The 13,424-nt window shown below is 37.2% G+C and overlaps 1 protein-coding gene across 13 annotated transcripts in view; it reads left to right on the top strand.

Annotated features, from left to right (window-relative positions):
- The window catches only part of RSRC1 (arginine and serine rich coiled-coil 1), a 447,518-nt gene that overhangs the window by 257,945 nt on the left and 176,149 nt on the right, over positions 1-13,424 (top strand). For 9 of the 13 annotated variants that reach the window (XR_016233240.1, XR_016233241.1, XR_016233238.1 and 6 more), the window contains one exon: positions 79-130. Coding sequence is in view for 9 of the 13 variants with exons in the window: in XM_070072602.2 (XP_069928703.2) it covers positions 79-130 (52 nt within the window). In the remaining 4 variants the exon portion in view is untranslated. Of the gene's footprint in view, positions 1-78; positions 131-758; positions 2,709-4,410; positions 4,659-13,424 lie in introns of those variants that run through there. The other 4 variants (XM_089332160.1, XM_089332158.1, XM_089332163.1 and 1 more) reach the window with 3 other exon arrangements.

Genomic DNA, 13,424 nt, shown 5'->3' with positions numbered 1-13,424 from the left:
TCACATATACAGTGCATTGATTTTAAAGCTCCATCAACTAAATCTGATCTGTAAATGTCTTTTATGATTGGTTTTTAGCCACCAGCTGAGCAAGCCAAAGCCAGACTACAACTGGTTCTTGAAGCTGCTGGTAAGTGTTTATGATTAATTTTCGCTAAATAAAAAAGTAACAAATCTAATTGGGGTAGCATGCTTATTGCCAAGTCAAACGGAAAATTCTTGTTTTCACATATTTTAAGTTTAGATTATATGTATGACCACACATGATCTATTTATTGCTGGAGTATAATGCTAAATATAATGCTATTAGTTCATTTTATATTTTCATACGATTCAGATCAATTTTAATTTTAATTTTGATGACAGCCTTTTGATCATTTATTAATAGACAGTGCTTTTGGTAGCACATTTAAGAATTCTTTGATAATGCCACATTATGATTTCTTCCTATATTTGCTTCCAAAAGTTTTTTAGTTTTACATTTAAGACTATGTTCCATTTTGATTCAACCTTTGAATAAATAATAATGTTTAGATTGAGATTCACATTGTTCTAAAGGAAATGACAGTGTTATTTAATAAATCCTTCAATTTCATTTGGACTGTATGTTCTAGATAACATCTATTCATATATTATTTTGATGTCTAAAGTAATTTCACACCTCTAAATAATAGTTGTTATATTTTTGGTACTTATTGATTAAGAAAATACATATTGATTTAAATATCTTTTCTATTAATTCTTTATTCCACACAAAGTATCTGCAGTCTAGAGATTTGGAGCACCAGTGTGAATGATAACTAGCTTTCTGAAACAGTAACGGAAGTAAATTACCACATAAAAAAGTTGATAAATGTTTTAATTTTGACTATGAATCTCTATTCTCCTCCTTATTACTTCACAAATCACTTGTATTTTATGTATTTATTTTTATTTTTAATTAAGCATGATTTATTAAAATTTGGCTTGCTATTGGGCTTTTCCTATTTTGACTCTCTTGTAGGATAAAGCCAACTAATGTAGTTCTTTATTATACTCTGCATTCATCCTTCAGTGGCATTTTGCTTTGAAAAAAATATTTCCAGTTCATAATTTGAGTATTAAAATCTTACTTTTAAAGGATAATGCTCATGTTATCTAGCTCAGAAAATATGTTTCCCTTTATATATATAATTATAAAGTTTTACATCAAGGTTTTATCTATTTTCTTTATCTTTTGATATGACTTTGAAGTTTGTTATAAAACAGATCTGACAGTGCAAGCTTGTCCACTCATTTTTTAATTTAGCATTCTATATTATATTAAGGATAAAGAGCTAGGTTCTGTGAATTTGAGAAACAATCAAAAAGTATGACATGACAGTTTTCAGTTTAAACTTGTGGCCTAGGTAAATAAAGGACCTTAGTTCAATGTATAGTACTTCTTTTCTTAATCATTTTCTTCACATTGAACCATTTTATTGTCTCTAGGTTTTCCTCTTTACCATTAACACTGTGTTGAACATCCTCTTATACATTATATTTTTATACTTTGTATTCTTCTCTTGGGATTGATTATTGTAGAAATAAGTGTTTGAGAGAAGAGGATATTAATTGTACATTTGTGCTGAATTGTTTTACAAAAGCACTGCACTACTTCATTGCCACTAAGTAGCTGTTTTCACCAAACTTTGCTTCTGATGCTCAATCCCATGCATATATTGCTTCATAATATGATGTAACATATTATACTCCATTGAAAAGCATCCAGTATTGTTTTTAATGAGAACTTGATGGTGAGGGGAAGCAGATGAATGGATAGCACAAGAGCACACAGGCAAAGCAGAACTTACTGTCAAGGTTCTACTTCTCTGTTTTGGTGATGAACTCAAGGTGTGGGTTGTATAATTAAATATAAACCAAAAAAAAAAAAAAAAGGTAATGGGAGGCAGAGGCTTAAGAAGAACTTGAATCCAGTTTAGTGAGATTTGCGCTTAGAGTCTAACCTGTTGCTAAAGTTGAGGTATTTGGGTAAGAAGCTCTGATAGCACCCACTGTTATGTTACATTCTACTTGAATTGCCAGGGAAGGCACACTCAACTTCATCACCTTGAATTGGATTTGAGGAAAGGCATCAGCTCTTATGTTAGATTTTTGGGATAGAATTTATTTTAGTCTTATAGTTAGCACAACTTGGTGGATAGTGTTCTGGACATCCTACCGATTTAACATAGTCTTTTACTCTAGCTCTGGATCACCCCAGAATTTTATTTTTAACCATTTTATTGCAATGTATTATATTTATAAACATTCATGATGTTACCAATTTGGATTAAAAGCTAGAACAATTAGCCATGATTATTAGTGATGTGATTTTGAAATATGTATGTGTGAAGAAAGTAACATTAAACAAAGTGTAACTATGAGGTGTCATGCATACTGTACCAAACATAACTTTGAAGTCTGAGATTTTAATGTATTTATGATCATATTATATATACAGCAAAATTTGTAGTTTGATTCAAAGCTTTGAAAGCTTTATCTTTGACCATGCAAACTTAATTATAATAATTTAGAATTTTACTTGTATTTATCCTTTTATTGTCCTTTCCATTGCCATCTCCTTAGACACCAAATGTTTTACCAAAATTTTATTTCATTACCTTTTAAATGGTTTCCTGCTTCAGTTCATCTCTGGAGAGATGTTAATAAATAGTAAAAAGATCTAAGCCTGCCCTCACCACTTACTTCTTCTGTGATGTTGAACAGTTTAATGTTTACTCACTCATTTCTCTTATTTTAGATTTATTTTATTTATTTGAAAGGCGGAATGACAGAGAGAAAGGGGGAGACAGAATGAGAAAGAAATCTCTTGGCTGCTAGTCTACTTCTCAAATGGCCACAATGACCAGGGCTGGATCAGCCTGAAGCCAAGAGCCCAGAACTCCATCTTGGTCTCCCATGTTGATGGCAGAGACTCATATACTCTGGCCATCCTATGTTTGTTTCCAGGTGCATCAGCAGGGAGCTAGATCCAAAGCAGAACAGCCAGGTTTTGAACTGGCACTCTGATATAGGATGCTGGTGTCACATATGGTGACCCAGCATGCTTTACAACAACACCAGCCCCCAGTTAGATGTGTATTGTTGCCGGCACCGCGGCTCAATAGGCTAATCCTCCACCTACAGCACCGGCACACTGGGTTCTAGTCCCGGTTGGGGCGCCGGATTCTGTCCCGGTTGCTCCTCTTCTTCCAGCTCTCTGCTGTGGCCCGGGAGTGCAGTGGAGGATGGCCCACGTCCTTGGGCCCTGCACCCCATGGGAGACCAGGAGAAGCACCTGGGGCCTGGCTTCGGATCAGCGCGGTGTGCCAGCCGTAGCAGCCATTGGGGGGTGAACCAACGGCAAAAGGAAGACCTTTCTCCCTGTCTCTCTTTCACTGTCCACTCTGCCTGTTTAAAAAAAAAAAAAAAAAGATGTGTATTGCTTAACTAGAACAGAGTTGTTTTTTAAAAATCAAATATGACAGGGGCCAGTGTTGTGGCACAGCAGGTGGCATCCCATATGAGTGCCAGCCAGTTCAAGACCTGGCCCTCCGCTTCCCATTCACCTCCCTGCTAAAGTGCCTGAGAAAGCAGCTGAAGATGGCCCAAGTGTTTGGGCCCCTGCCACCCACATGGGAGACCCAGACAGGGTACCTGGTTTCAAGCTTCAGCTTGGCTCACCCCCAACCATTGTGTCCATTTGGGGAGTGAACCAGTGTATGGAGGATTCTCTCTCTCTCTCTCTCTCCCTCTCTCTCTCTCTCCCTCTCTTCTTTCTCTCTCTAACTCTGCCTTTCAAATAACATAAATCTTTTTTTCCCCAAAAGATTTATTTAATTATTTATTTGAAAGAAAATTACAGAGAGGCGGGGGGGGGGGGAGGATGAAGTCTTTCATGTCCATATGGGATGCCACCACTGCAGGCGGCAGCTTTACCACTACATCAAAGCGCTGGCCCCACAAATCTTTTAAAAAATAAATTTTACAATTTAAACTATAGAGAACTATAATGAATTAGAAAATACATACATCTGTCCCTTTTTTTAAGACTTATTTATTTGAGAGTTATAGAGAGGGAGAGAGAGAATCTTTAGTACAAATGAATTGGGAAGCTTTTGTCTCTCTCCCTTTCTCATTTTACTTCTCTCCCCCTCTCCTCTTGCCTTTAAAAGAAATATGACATAATCTGAGTTTTAAACTTTGAACTACTACATTACAGAAACACAGATAATGGAAGATGATTATCACAAAGAAGGAGGAGGGATGGTAAGTTTAGTTAAGAACGTCTTCTGGGGCCGTTGCTGTGGCATAGTGGGTAAAGCCACTTCCTGAAATACCAGCATCCCATGTGGGCACCAGTTTATGTCCCAGCTGCTCCTCTTCCAGTCCAGCTCTCTGCTATGGCCTGGGAAAGCAGTGGAGGATGGCCCAAGCCCTTGGGCCCCTGCACCTGCGTGGGAGACCCAGAGGAAGCTCCTGGCTCCTGGCTTCAGATTGGTGCAGCTTCGCCCATTGCGGCCAACTGGAGAGTGAACCAGCCGATGGAAGACCTCTTTGTCTCTGCCTCTCCTTTTCTCTCTGTGTAGCTTCGACTTTCAAATAAATGAATAAATCTTTTTTTTTTTTTTAAAGAACTTCTTTTGTCTCCTTTACTTTTGCTCTCACTGTTGTTCAATTTGATAGGACCTTTTCAAACATTATTAGAGTTTTCTAAAAAAGTGCACTATTATCTTATGCCAAGTGTGTTCATGAGTCTGAGGAAGCATTTGGAAGAGAGATTTTTCTTCAGCATCAGAAGACATCCTTTCTCACAGTTTTCAAGGCACAATTTTCTCTATCTACCTTAATATCTTATTTATAGAATTATGGACATGCAACCTTGGTAATTATATTTCTAATGTTATAAGGTAAAGAGGAAGCTTCTTTTAGTGCATATGTGGTAAAACAACTAAAATATCTGTAATAATGTTTCATTTTCTGAAGAATGTCTGCAATCTTTGTGCTTTATAGTTTCCAACCACTTTCATAAATATTTTATTCTTTGATTCACATCATTGCATGGTGAGCTAATTAACTCCATTTTATGAATATCCTGAAATCTGAAATGACTTGTAAAAGGTTATATAGCTAATAAGTGGCAGAACCTAGACTCAAAGTCAATGATTTCCTCTCCATATGTTAAATCCCTGAGTTATGTTGGACAGAAAGTACAATGATAGAAAAAAATATCAAATGCATACTTTATTCTGTTAGTCTTAGTTCTCCAGTTACTTTACAATGTAATAATGTCTTTGCTCAAGTTACTCTTAGATTATAAAGTGAATTTTTTCTATTGATAATACAAAAGGATTAAAGTGACAATCAAGAAGACATCTTATTTTCAACTATTTAGCACATTCATAAAAGCTGGATTTACAACTTTGAAAAATCTAGGGTAATGCTTTATGATCACCAGTGTTTTAGGTTTAAACCTATCTGTGGACATGCATCTTAGTGACCCTTGTTAGAATAGAAGCTGGTTAAATATTATATAAAGAGAGATTAGTTATATGCACATGCACCCTACATCCAGGTGATAAGCTTTGCTTGTAACATAGTTTGTGCCTCACCTTTTGTCAATTCTTTTGAAGCAAGTTCAACTGAGATTTTGTTCTTTTATTTACCTACTAATACTAAGTTCTTAGAAGCCAAGCCTTGACCCTTTCATAGCTGCATGACCTTTGAAATTCCAACATCTCTCTAAAGTACAGTCTGGAATTGAATATTTGTAATTCCATAGTCACAAATGAGACTGCCTTGATAATGGCTGTTTTGGAGGACCTTTACCCTGATTTAAAAGTGACAGAGATTTGGCTCCATAGGTTTTTGGCTGCTGATCTGTGGCTCTGAGAAATTGGCTAGTTTATTGTGAAAGAAGTTTTCATGTTAGCCAGTCCTCAAAAACAGAGCAAGAGAATGAAAAGTTAATTTCTATTTCATGTAAATAATGTTTTAAAACTCATTTTTTCTTATTTATAAGCTTCTACTTGATTGTGTGTTGGAAGTCTAGATTTATATTCTATTTCACTAACTATGAACTTGGATAGAATACTTCTGTTTACTGTCCTTCAGTTTCATCATCTGTAAAATGGTAATAATAATGTACATAACTAATGAGGTTGTTCCAGAGTTTAAAAGTTAGCATTTGAGGCCAGCGCTGCGGCTCAGTAGGCTAATCTTCCGCCTGCGGTGCCAGCACCCTGGGTTCTAGTCCCAGTCGGGCTGCTGGATTCTATCCGGTTGCTCCTCTTCCAGTCCAGCTCTCTGCTGTGGCCCAGGAGTGCAGTGGAGGATGGCCCAAGTGCTTGGGCCCTGCACCCACGTGGGAGACCAGGAGGAAGCACCTGGCTCCTGGCTTCGGATCAGCACAGCGCGCCTGCCTCAACACGCTGGCCGTAGCAACCACTTCGGGGGTGAACCAATGGAAAAGGAAGACCTTTCTCTCTGTCTCTCTCTCTCTCTCTCTCACTGTCTAACTCTGCCTGTCAAAAAAATAAAAAAAAAATTAAAAAAAAGTTAGCATTTGTAATACAGTACCTGTATAGAAATATTCTTGGACTGGTGTTGTGGTTCAGTGGTTTGGGGCTGCTGCCTGCAGCACAGGCATCCCATATAAGTGCTGTTTGGAGTCCTGACTGCTTCACTTCGCAACCCAGCTCCCTGCTAATGCATCTGGAAAAACAACAGAAGATGGTGCAAGCCCGTTCGTCTGTGTACCCATGTAGGAAGCTCTGATAGGGTTCTAGGCACTTGGCTTCAGCCTAACCCATCCCTGGCCATTGTAGCCATTTGGAAAGTGAATGAGCAGATGGAAGAGCTCTCTGTATCTCACCTCTTTGTAACTCTGCCTTTCAAATAAATAAATAAATCATTTTTGTTTTTTTAAAAGATTTATTTATTTGAAAGTTACAGAGAGGTAGAGTGAGAGAGAAAGAGCTCTTCCATTTGCTGGCTCACTCCCCAGATGGCCAAAATGACCAGAGCTGAGCAGATCCGAAGCCAGGAGCTTCTTCCAGGTCTCCCACATGGGTGCAGGGGCCCAAGCACTTGGGCCCTCTCCAGTGCTTTCCCAGGCACATTAGCAGGGAGCTGGATTGGAAGTGGAGCAGCCAGGATTCGAACCCTCACCTGTATGGGATGCCAATGCTGCAGGCCAGGGCTTTAATCTGCTGTGCCACAGGGCCAGTCCCATAAATAAATCTTTAAAAAAAAAGAAACATTCAGTAAATGTTAACAGCATAAAAGGCAATATAACGTGGTATTTAGTTCTCAAGTTAGATGGCTGGGGTGTCATTACCTAGCTCTATTATTTACTAAGGAAACCTTAGGAAAGCTGTTTATCTGACTGCAGATGTTCATTTTAAAAATGAAAATAATAATAATGGCTTGTACCTTACAAAACTTATATTAAAACTAAATACTATAATAAAGTCTTTAGCATCCAGCATTTAAGTGAGCATTATAGAAGTGTTAGTTATAGTAGAAGTAGTTTTTTTTTTTTTTTAATGCCATCACCTGAGTGGCTTTATGAGGTAATTAAAGAAAAGAAGTGAAGGCAAGCGTTTGGCACAGTGGTTAAGAACCACTGGATTGTCCAAAATGCCCCACTTCAATTCCTGGCCCTGATTCCCATTCCAGCTTTCTGCAAATAAGCACCCTGGAAAGTAGCAGATAATGGCTTCAGATACTTGAAACAGCAGATGCCTTCAGATACTTTAGTCCCTGTCCACCCACGTGGGAGACACAGGCTGAGTTCCAGGTTCCTGGCTTTCACCTGACCCTGCTTCAGCTATTGAGGGCATTTGGGAGTCAACCAGAGGGTAGAAGATCTTTCTCTCTGCCTCTGTCTTTGCTCGTCAAATAAAATGAAAACAAATTTTAAAAACATAAAAAACAAAAGAAGTAGAGCCAGACATCCTCCTTGTACCACCATGCATATACAGTTAGAAGATGCTCTCAAGAATAAAGAATAGAATATTTTTTAAAAAAACCCTAATAAATAAAAGCTTAAATAATTCAGTTTACTTGGGCACTGCACAAACATTTTTCATCAAGTATGGTTTATATAAACTTCAGAAATTTTACATAAATTTGAGTAGATTTAATGCAAAATCATATTGGTAATGTTAATTGAACTTCCAGTGTTCAACAATGAAAATGATTTTTGGCTTTGTGTTAACCCAAAAGAGAAAAATGAATACTTCCTAAAGAGAAGAATTAAATATATTCTCTTAAAAATATATTACTTCTTTTAGCATCTATTACACCCTTATATTTGAGTGGCTATTATTTAACCCTAATAATATTTAGTAAGAAAAAAGCTATCAGTGAGAGTCTTAACAGTATCACAACAATTTCCCTGTTTGAGCAGATGTTAAGCAGACAGTAGTTGAATGTTAATGTTGAGAGGGTGGTATGTTTAAGCCTAGCTGAAGTATGTTGCATGTGGGCTTTCTAGACTCGAGTACAATGCTGGATCTCTGGGGAGAATTTTAAAGCTAAAGCTCTTTCTTTTGGGTCCTCTATATGGACTCTCTCAAGTCAGTATAAAGCAGATCATCCCTAGGCTAAAGCCCTTCAGCTTTTGTTATTGGGCTCTGTAGACCTGTAATTAGGCCTCCTGGCAGGCCTTGCAGTCCAGTTAATGGTCATATGGAGTTTCTGTGAGGCAGACTGGCTTTGTATAAATCCTGGGTAGGAATATGTTTATGGGTCACTTCCTACCAGGACCATGCTTTGTCCTTATGCCCTGCGGGCTGACAGGGAGCAGGTTCCCTTGACCATGGACTGTTCAGTGTGCAACTCAAAATCTACTCCTCTAATCCCCAGTGTAAACAGAGGATTTAGAAGGGCTTCTGTCACTTACAGTTGCCAATTCACTTGGGTGTCTGTGAATTTATTTTCCCCGACTTCATTATTGAAAGACTGACAAGTGTATAAGATTTGGATGCTTGTTTATCATCAAATATGCAGCTCCTTTTCAGTGGTTTTAGAATCATTGTAAATAATTTAATATAGAAGTATATAATGAGTTTTTTAGAATTAATTATTCTTTAATATTTTCCAGTTTAAGTCATTAAGAACATTTGTACTAATTTAAGCCAACCTTTTCTTATAGGACAAATTATAGATCTATTTTTTGATAAGCGTATAATAACATTAAATAAAAAATTTTTACCAAAAATGATTAATGTGGATTTCAGACAATTAACCCAAAACTTTTCTAGACTATACATCTTATAGTAAGTAAAAACTCTTTAGTGTATAAAGGTTTTGAAAGGAATAGAAAACATTTTATAAATCAGTAAAAATGTGATTCATAAAGCATTTAAAATAAGAATGGCATTTATTGAGCATCTACTATGTGTAGGTACTTTATATCCATGTGATATATTTTAAGTATTTCTAATAGTTGATCCATGTTTCTCAGCCAAGCAAAATATTTGGATTTTAAGAAAACCATGATTGAGATTTCATTTTTCCATTTTATTTAGTCCTTTCTTATTGTGATTTTCTTTTTGTTGACTGGATTATATCATGGTTCAGTTCTAAGGTGTGTAGTCCTAAGTGTGTACTGCCCAGAATGAACTGTCACCTGTCTTCCTTTGAGCCAGTTTTTCTTTTAGGAGGAAGTCAAATGATGAATACTTTCCCAAGACTCATCAAGTAAATCAATGCTCAGTATTTTGCATTTTGTGATGTAAAAATGGTTCATGACAGATGTGGCTGAAAAGACCACATACGTAGACTGTATGATTTTAGTCTGGTGGAACTAATAGGATCACTCATTACATTTTAGACCCTGGGGTTTCTTTTTTCTTTTATAATAATAATTTTAAAAAACTGTTTAAATAGAGTGGCTCTTTTTGTGAGTGAGTACAGCATCTTCCCCTAAATTTAGAAAGAGTTGGCAGCACCAATAATCCTTTCTTTCTTCCAAAAATATCCTTTTATTAATGTTTATTATATGCTGTTTCTTTTTCAGTTGTTCTGTTATCCCACATACATTAAGATATTGGCTATTAAGGATCTCTTTGAATTTTATTTAGCAAAACTAGAAAATATATTAGAGAATTCAAGACCTATGAATTAAATTGAATTATATATTAATAAATGAATTTTACAAATGTCCAAATAATTTGTGGCAAAAAATAAATTATGCAATAGAAGATTTGATGTTTACTTATAAGGGAAACACTACAAAACTTGTCTTTCTTTTTGTTAAAATGTACTAACAGTGGTTGTTATTTCTGGACAGTGGAATTCAGGGTTACTTAAAAATTGGTTTGGCTTTATTTTATGATTGTTCTGTTATGAAGGGAGCTTGAAGGACTTTAAAAAATTTTAATTTAAATATAACATCCCCCAATATTTAGTATAAAATTCGATGAATCTTGGGAAATGTGTATGGTCACATAAAGATGGTCAAAATTCTTGATAAAGAACATTTACATTCCTCCAGAAAGTTCCTTTGTACTCCTTTGAAGTCATCTCTTTCTTCCTACCCCCAAACAGTAGCAACCACTAAACTCCTTAATGACTCGAAAATTTTGCCATGTTTAGAATGTTTTATAAATGGAATGACACAGCAAGTTGTAATCTTTTGTGTCATTTGGTATTGTACTTTTCAGATTTTTCCACATTGTTGTGAGCATCAGTTTTTTGTGCTGCTGAGTAGTATTTCATTGTTTTACAATAACAGATTGCTTATTCACTCAACAATTGATGGACAGGTAGATTGTTTCCAATTCATGATTTTTATGAGTAAAATTTACATGAACATTGGAGTACAAATCTGTTGGAATATATATTTTAATTTTCTTGGATACATATGCAGCAATGAGATATGCTAAGGAACAGAAGTAGGATTGGGATTGCTTGTGTAATGTGGTTAGTGTAACTTTCACTTTACAAGAAGCTGCCAAACTATTTTCCAAAGTTGTGGTTCCATTTTGTCTTTGCACAAGCAATATATGAAGCTTTTGTTAGACCTACATTATTGATATAATTTGTTGATGTTGTTTTTTTTTCTGGTTAATTTTAGCCATTCCACTGAGTGTGTTATATTTTTTTAAAAGTTTACTTATTTATTTTTAAATATTTATTATTTATTTGAAAGGCAGAGTTACAGGGTGGGATCTTTCCTCTGTTGGTTCACTCCTCAAATGGCCACAATGGCTGGGGCTGGGCCAGTCTGAAGCTGGAAGCTAGAAACTCAGTCTGGGTCTCCCAAGTAGGTAGCCAGGGACCAAGCACTTGGACCAGTTTCTACTGCTTTCCTAGGGGCATAAGCAGGGAGCTGGATAGGAAGGAGAGTAGTTGGGACTCAAACTGCCATCTATATGAGATGCTGGCATCAGAGGGGACCCCTCATTTGATTTTAATGTACCTTTCTGTGATGATTAAAGATGTAGAGCATGTTTTCTTGCAATCATTTATAATCTGTATACTTCTATTATCTGCTCATACATTTTGCCAATTTTTGAAATTATTTATATTATTGGGTTGTAGTTACTCATGTATTCTGAATATAATTAAGATATGTAATTTATAAATATTTTCTTGCAGTCCATTCTTACCTGTTTTCCTAATACCTTTTTTAAAATTAAAGATTTGTATATAATAGACTGATCCCTTTTAGTGACTGTTATTTGTTTTTTGACAAATGAAAACAATCAAATAGCAGTACTTGAGATTGTGAATTAAGATGTAGAACAATTCTATCATTTCCTAAAATTCCACATATGACCTTTTTTGGTCAACTTTGCCTACCATTCCTAAGTCCTGGGAACCACTCATCTATTTTTTGTCTCTGCAGTTTGACTTTTTCAATATATCATTTAAATGGAATCATATATGTAGCCTTTTGAGTATGGCATTTATGAATTCATAAAATGCACTTGATATTTACCCATGTTGTTGCATGTAGCTAATTTTTTTTTTAATTCCTGAGTAATATTCCATTGGGTGAATTAATTAATTGAGGGATGTTCTTCTTTCCAATTTGGGGTGATTATGAATTAAACCAGTATAACATTTTCAATTAAGATTTTGTGTGAACACGAACTTTTGTTACACTTGGGTAAGCACCTAAGACTGGGATTGCTGGGCCGGCGCCACAGCTCATTAGGCTAATCCTCCACCTGAGGCGCCTGCACACCGGGTTCTAGTCCCAGTCGGGGCGCCGGATTCTGTCCCGGTTGCCCCTCTTCCAGGCCAGCTCTCTGCTGTGGCCCCGGGAGTGCAGTGGAGGATGGCCCAAGTGCTTGGGCCCTGCACCCCATGGGAGACCAGGAGCAGCACCTGGCTCCTGCCTTCGGATCAGCGCGGTGTGCCGGCCGCGGCGGCCATTGGAGGGTGAACCAACGGCAAAGGAAGACCTTTCTCTCTGTCTCTCTCTCTCTCACTGTCCACTCTGCCTGTCACCAAAAAAAAAAAAAAAAAAAAAAAAAAAAAAAAAAAAACTACTCCTATACTCATTTTCATGCCTTGTTCCCTAGTAGCTGGAGTCTTATTCGTTGTGCACCCAAGGTTAGGCTAGGGGTATGAGTAGGGAAGGCATTCCTTTGGCTGTCTAAGCTGACACTAAGCTGGATTGCACTTGAGTTTGGCAGCTACAGCACTTTGCAGCATTTTGTGGGTGTGTGCTTGGCTTGTATAAAGCTCCAGGTTGATGCAGGCCAAAACATCAGTCTGTCCTTGCCTGGGTGCATATCTCTATGCTGGGGAGAGTCTAGAGGCTTCCTCTAAGAATACTGGCCTGTAGAATGGGGCCTTCGAACTATTTAGTGCTGAGTCGCACTGAACAGAACTGACAATAACTTCCATGGCAAAGCCTTGAGGTCAGTTTCCCACTCTGTTTCCCTACAGTTGAAATCTTATTCCTTGATGTCTGCCTAAGGTTGGGGAAAGGGTGATGGAGGGTAGTCCCTTGGCCTTCTGGCAAAGAGAATCCAGAGGTTCAGTCTGTGAAGCCTGATCTAGGGACTCAGGACGTTGTCCAGCACTGAGTTTCACTGTAGTGGGCCGGGTATTTGGTTTCAAGTAGAAAGTCTGGTTTTCATTTCTTCTTCCCCTAAGCAGGAAACATAAAGTCTCTCCAACCTGTTGCTTGCAGCTGTGAGCAGGAGTAATGTGGGGAACTATTTCCTTCTTGTTAGATTCAGTATATCTTTTACTATTATAATTAAACCAGGCCCTGTGATCCCTTATCTGGCTTTCTCAACTCTTTTTAAAGGTGGCTTGCTATATTGAATAGCTGTTCAAACTGGTGTCTCTGTGGGGAGACCGTCATTGACGTATCTGCTGTTCTTAGATTGCTCAGCTTCTACTTGATTTCTTTTAAACTAACCTTTTATTTC

Source organism: Oryctolagus cuniculus, chromosome 4 (assembly GCF_051225735.1).
Source record: "Oryctolagus cuniculus isolate XC-2025 breed Fujian yellow rabbit chromosome 4, ASM5122573v1, whole genome shotgun sequence".
Taxonomy (NCBI): Eukaryota; Metazoa; Chordata; class Mammalia; order Lagomorpha; family Leporidae; genus Oryctolagus; species Oryctolagus cuniculus.
Note: the sequence above shows the minus strand (reverse complement) of the source record. Positions and strands in the feature narration are given on the sequence as shown.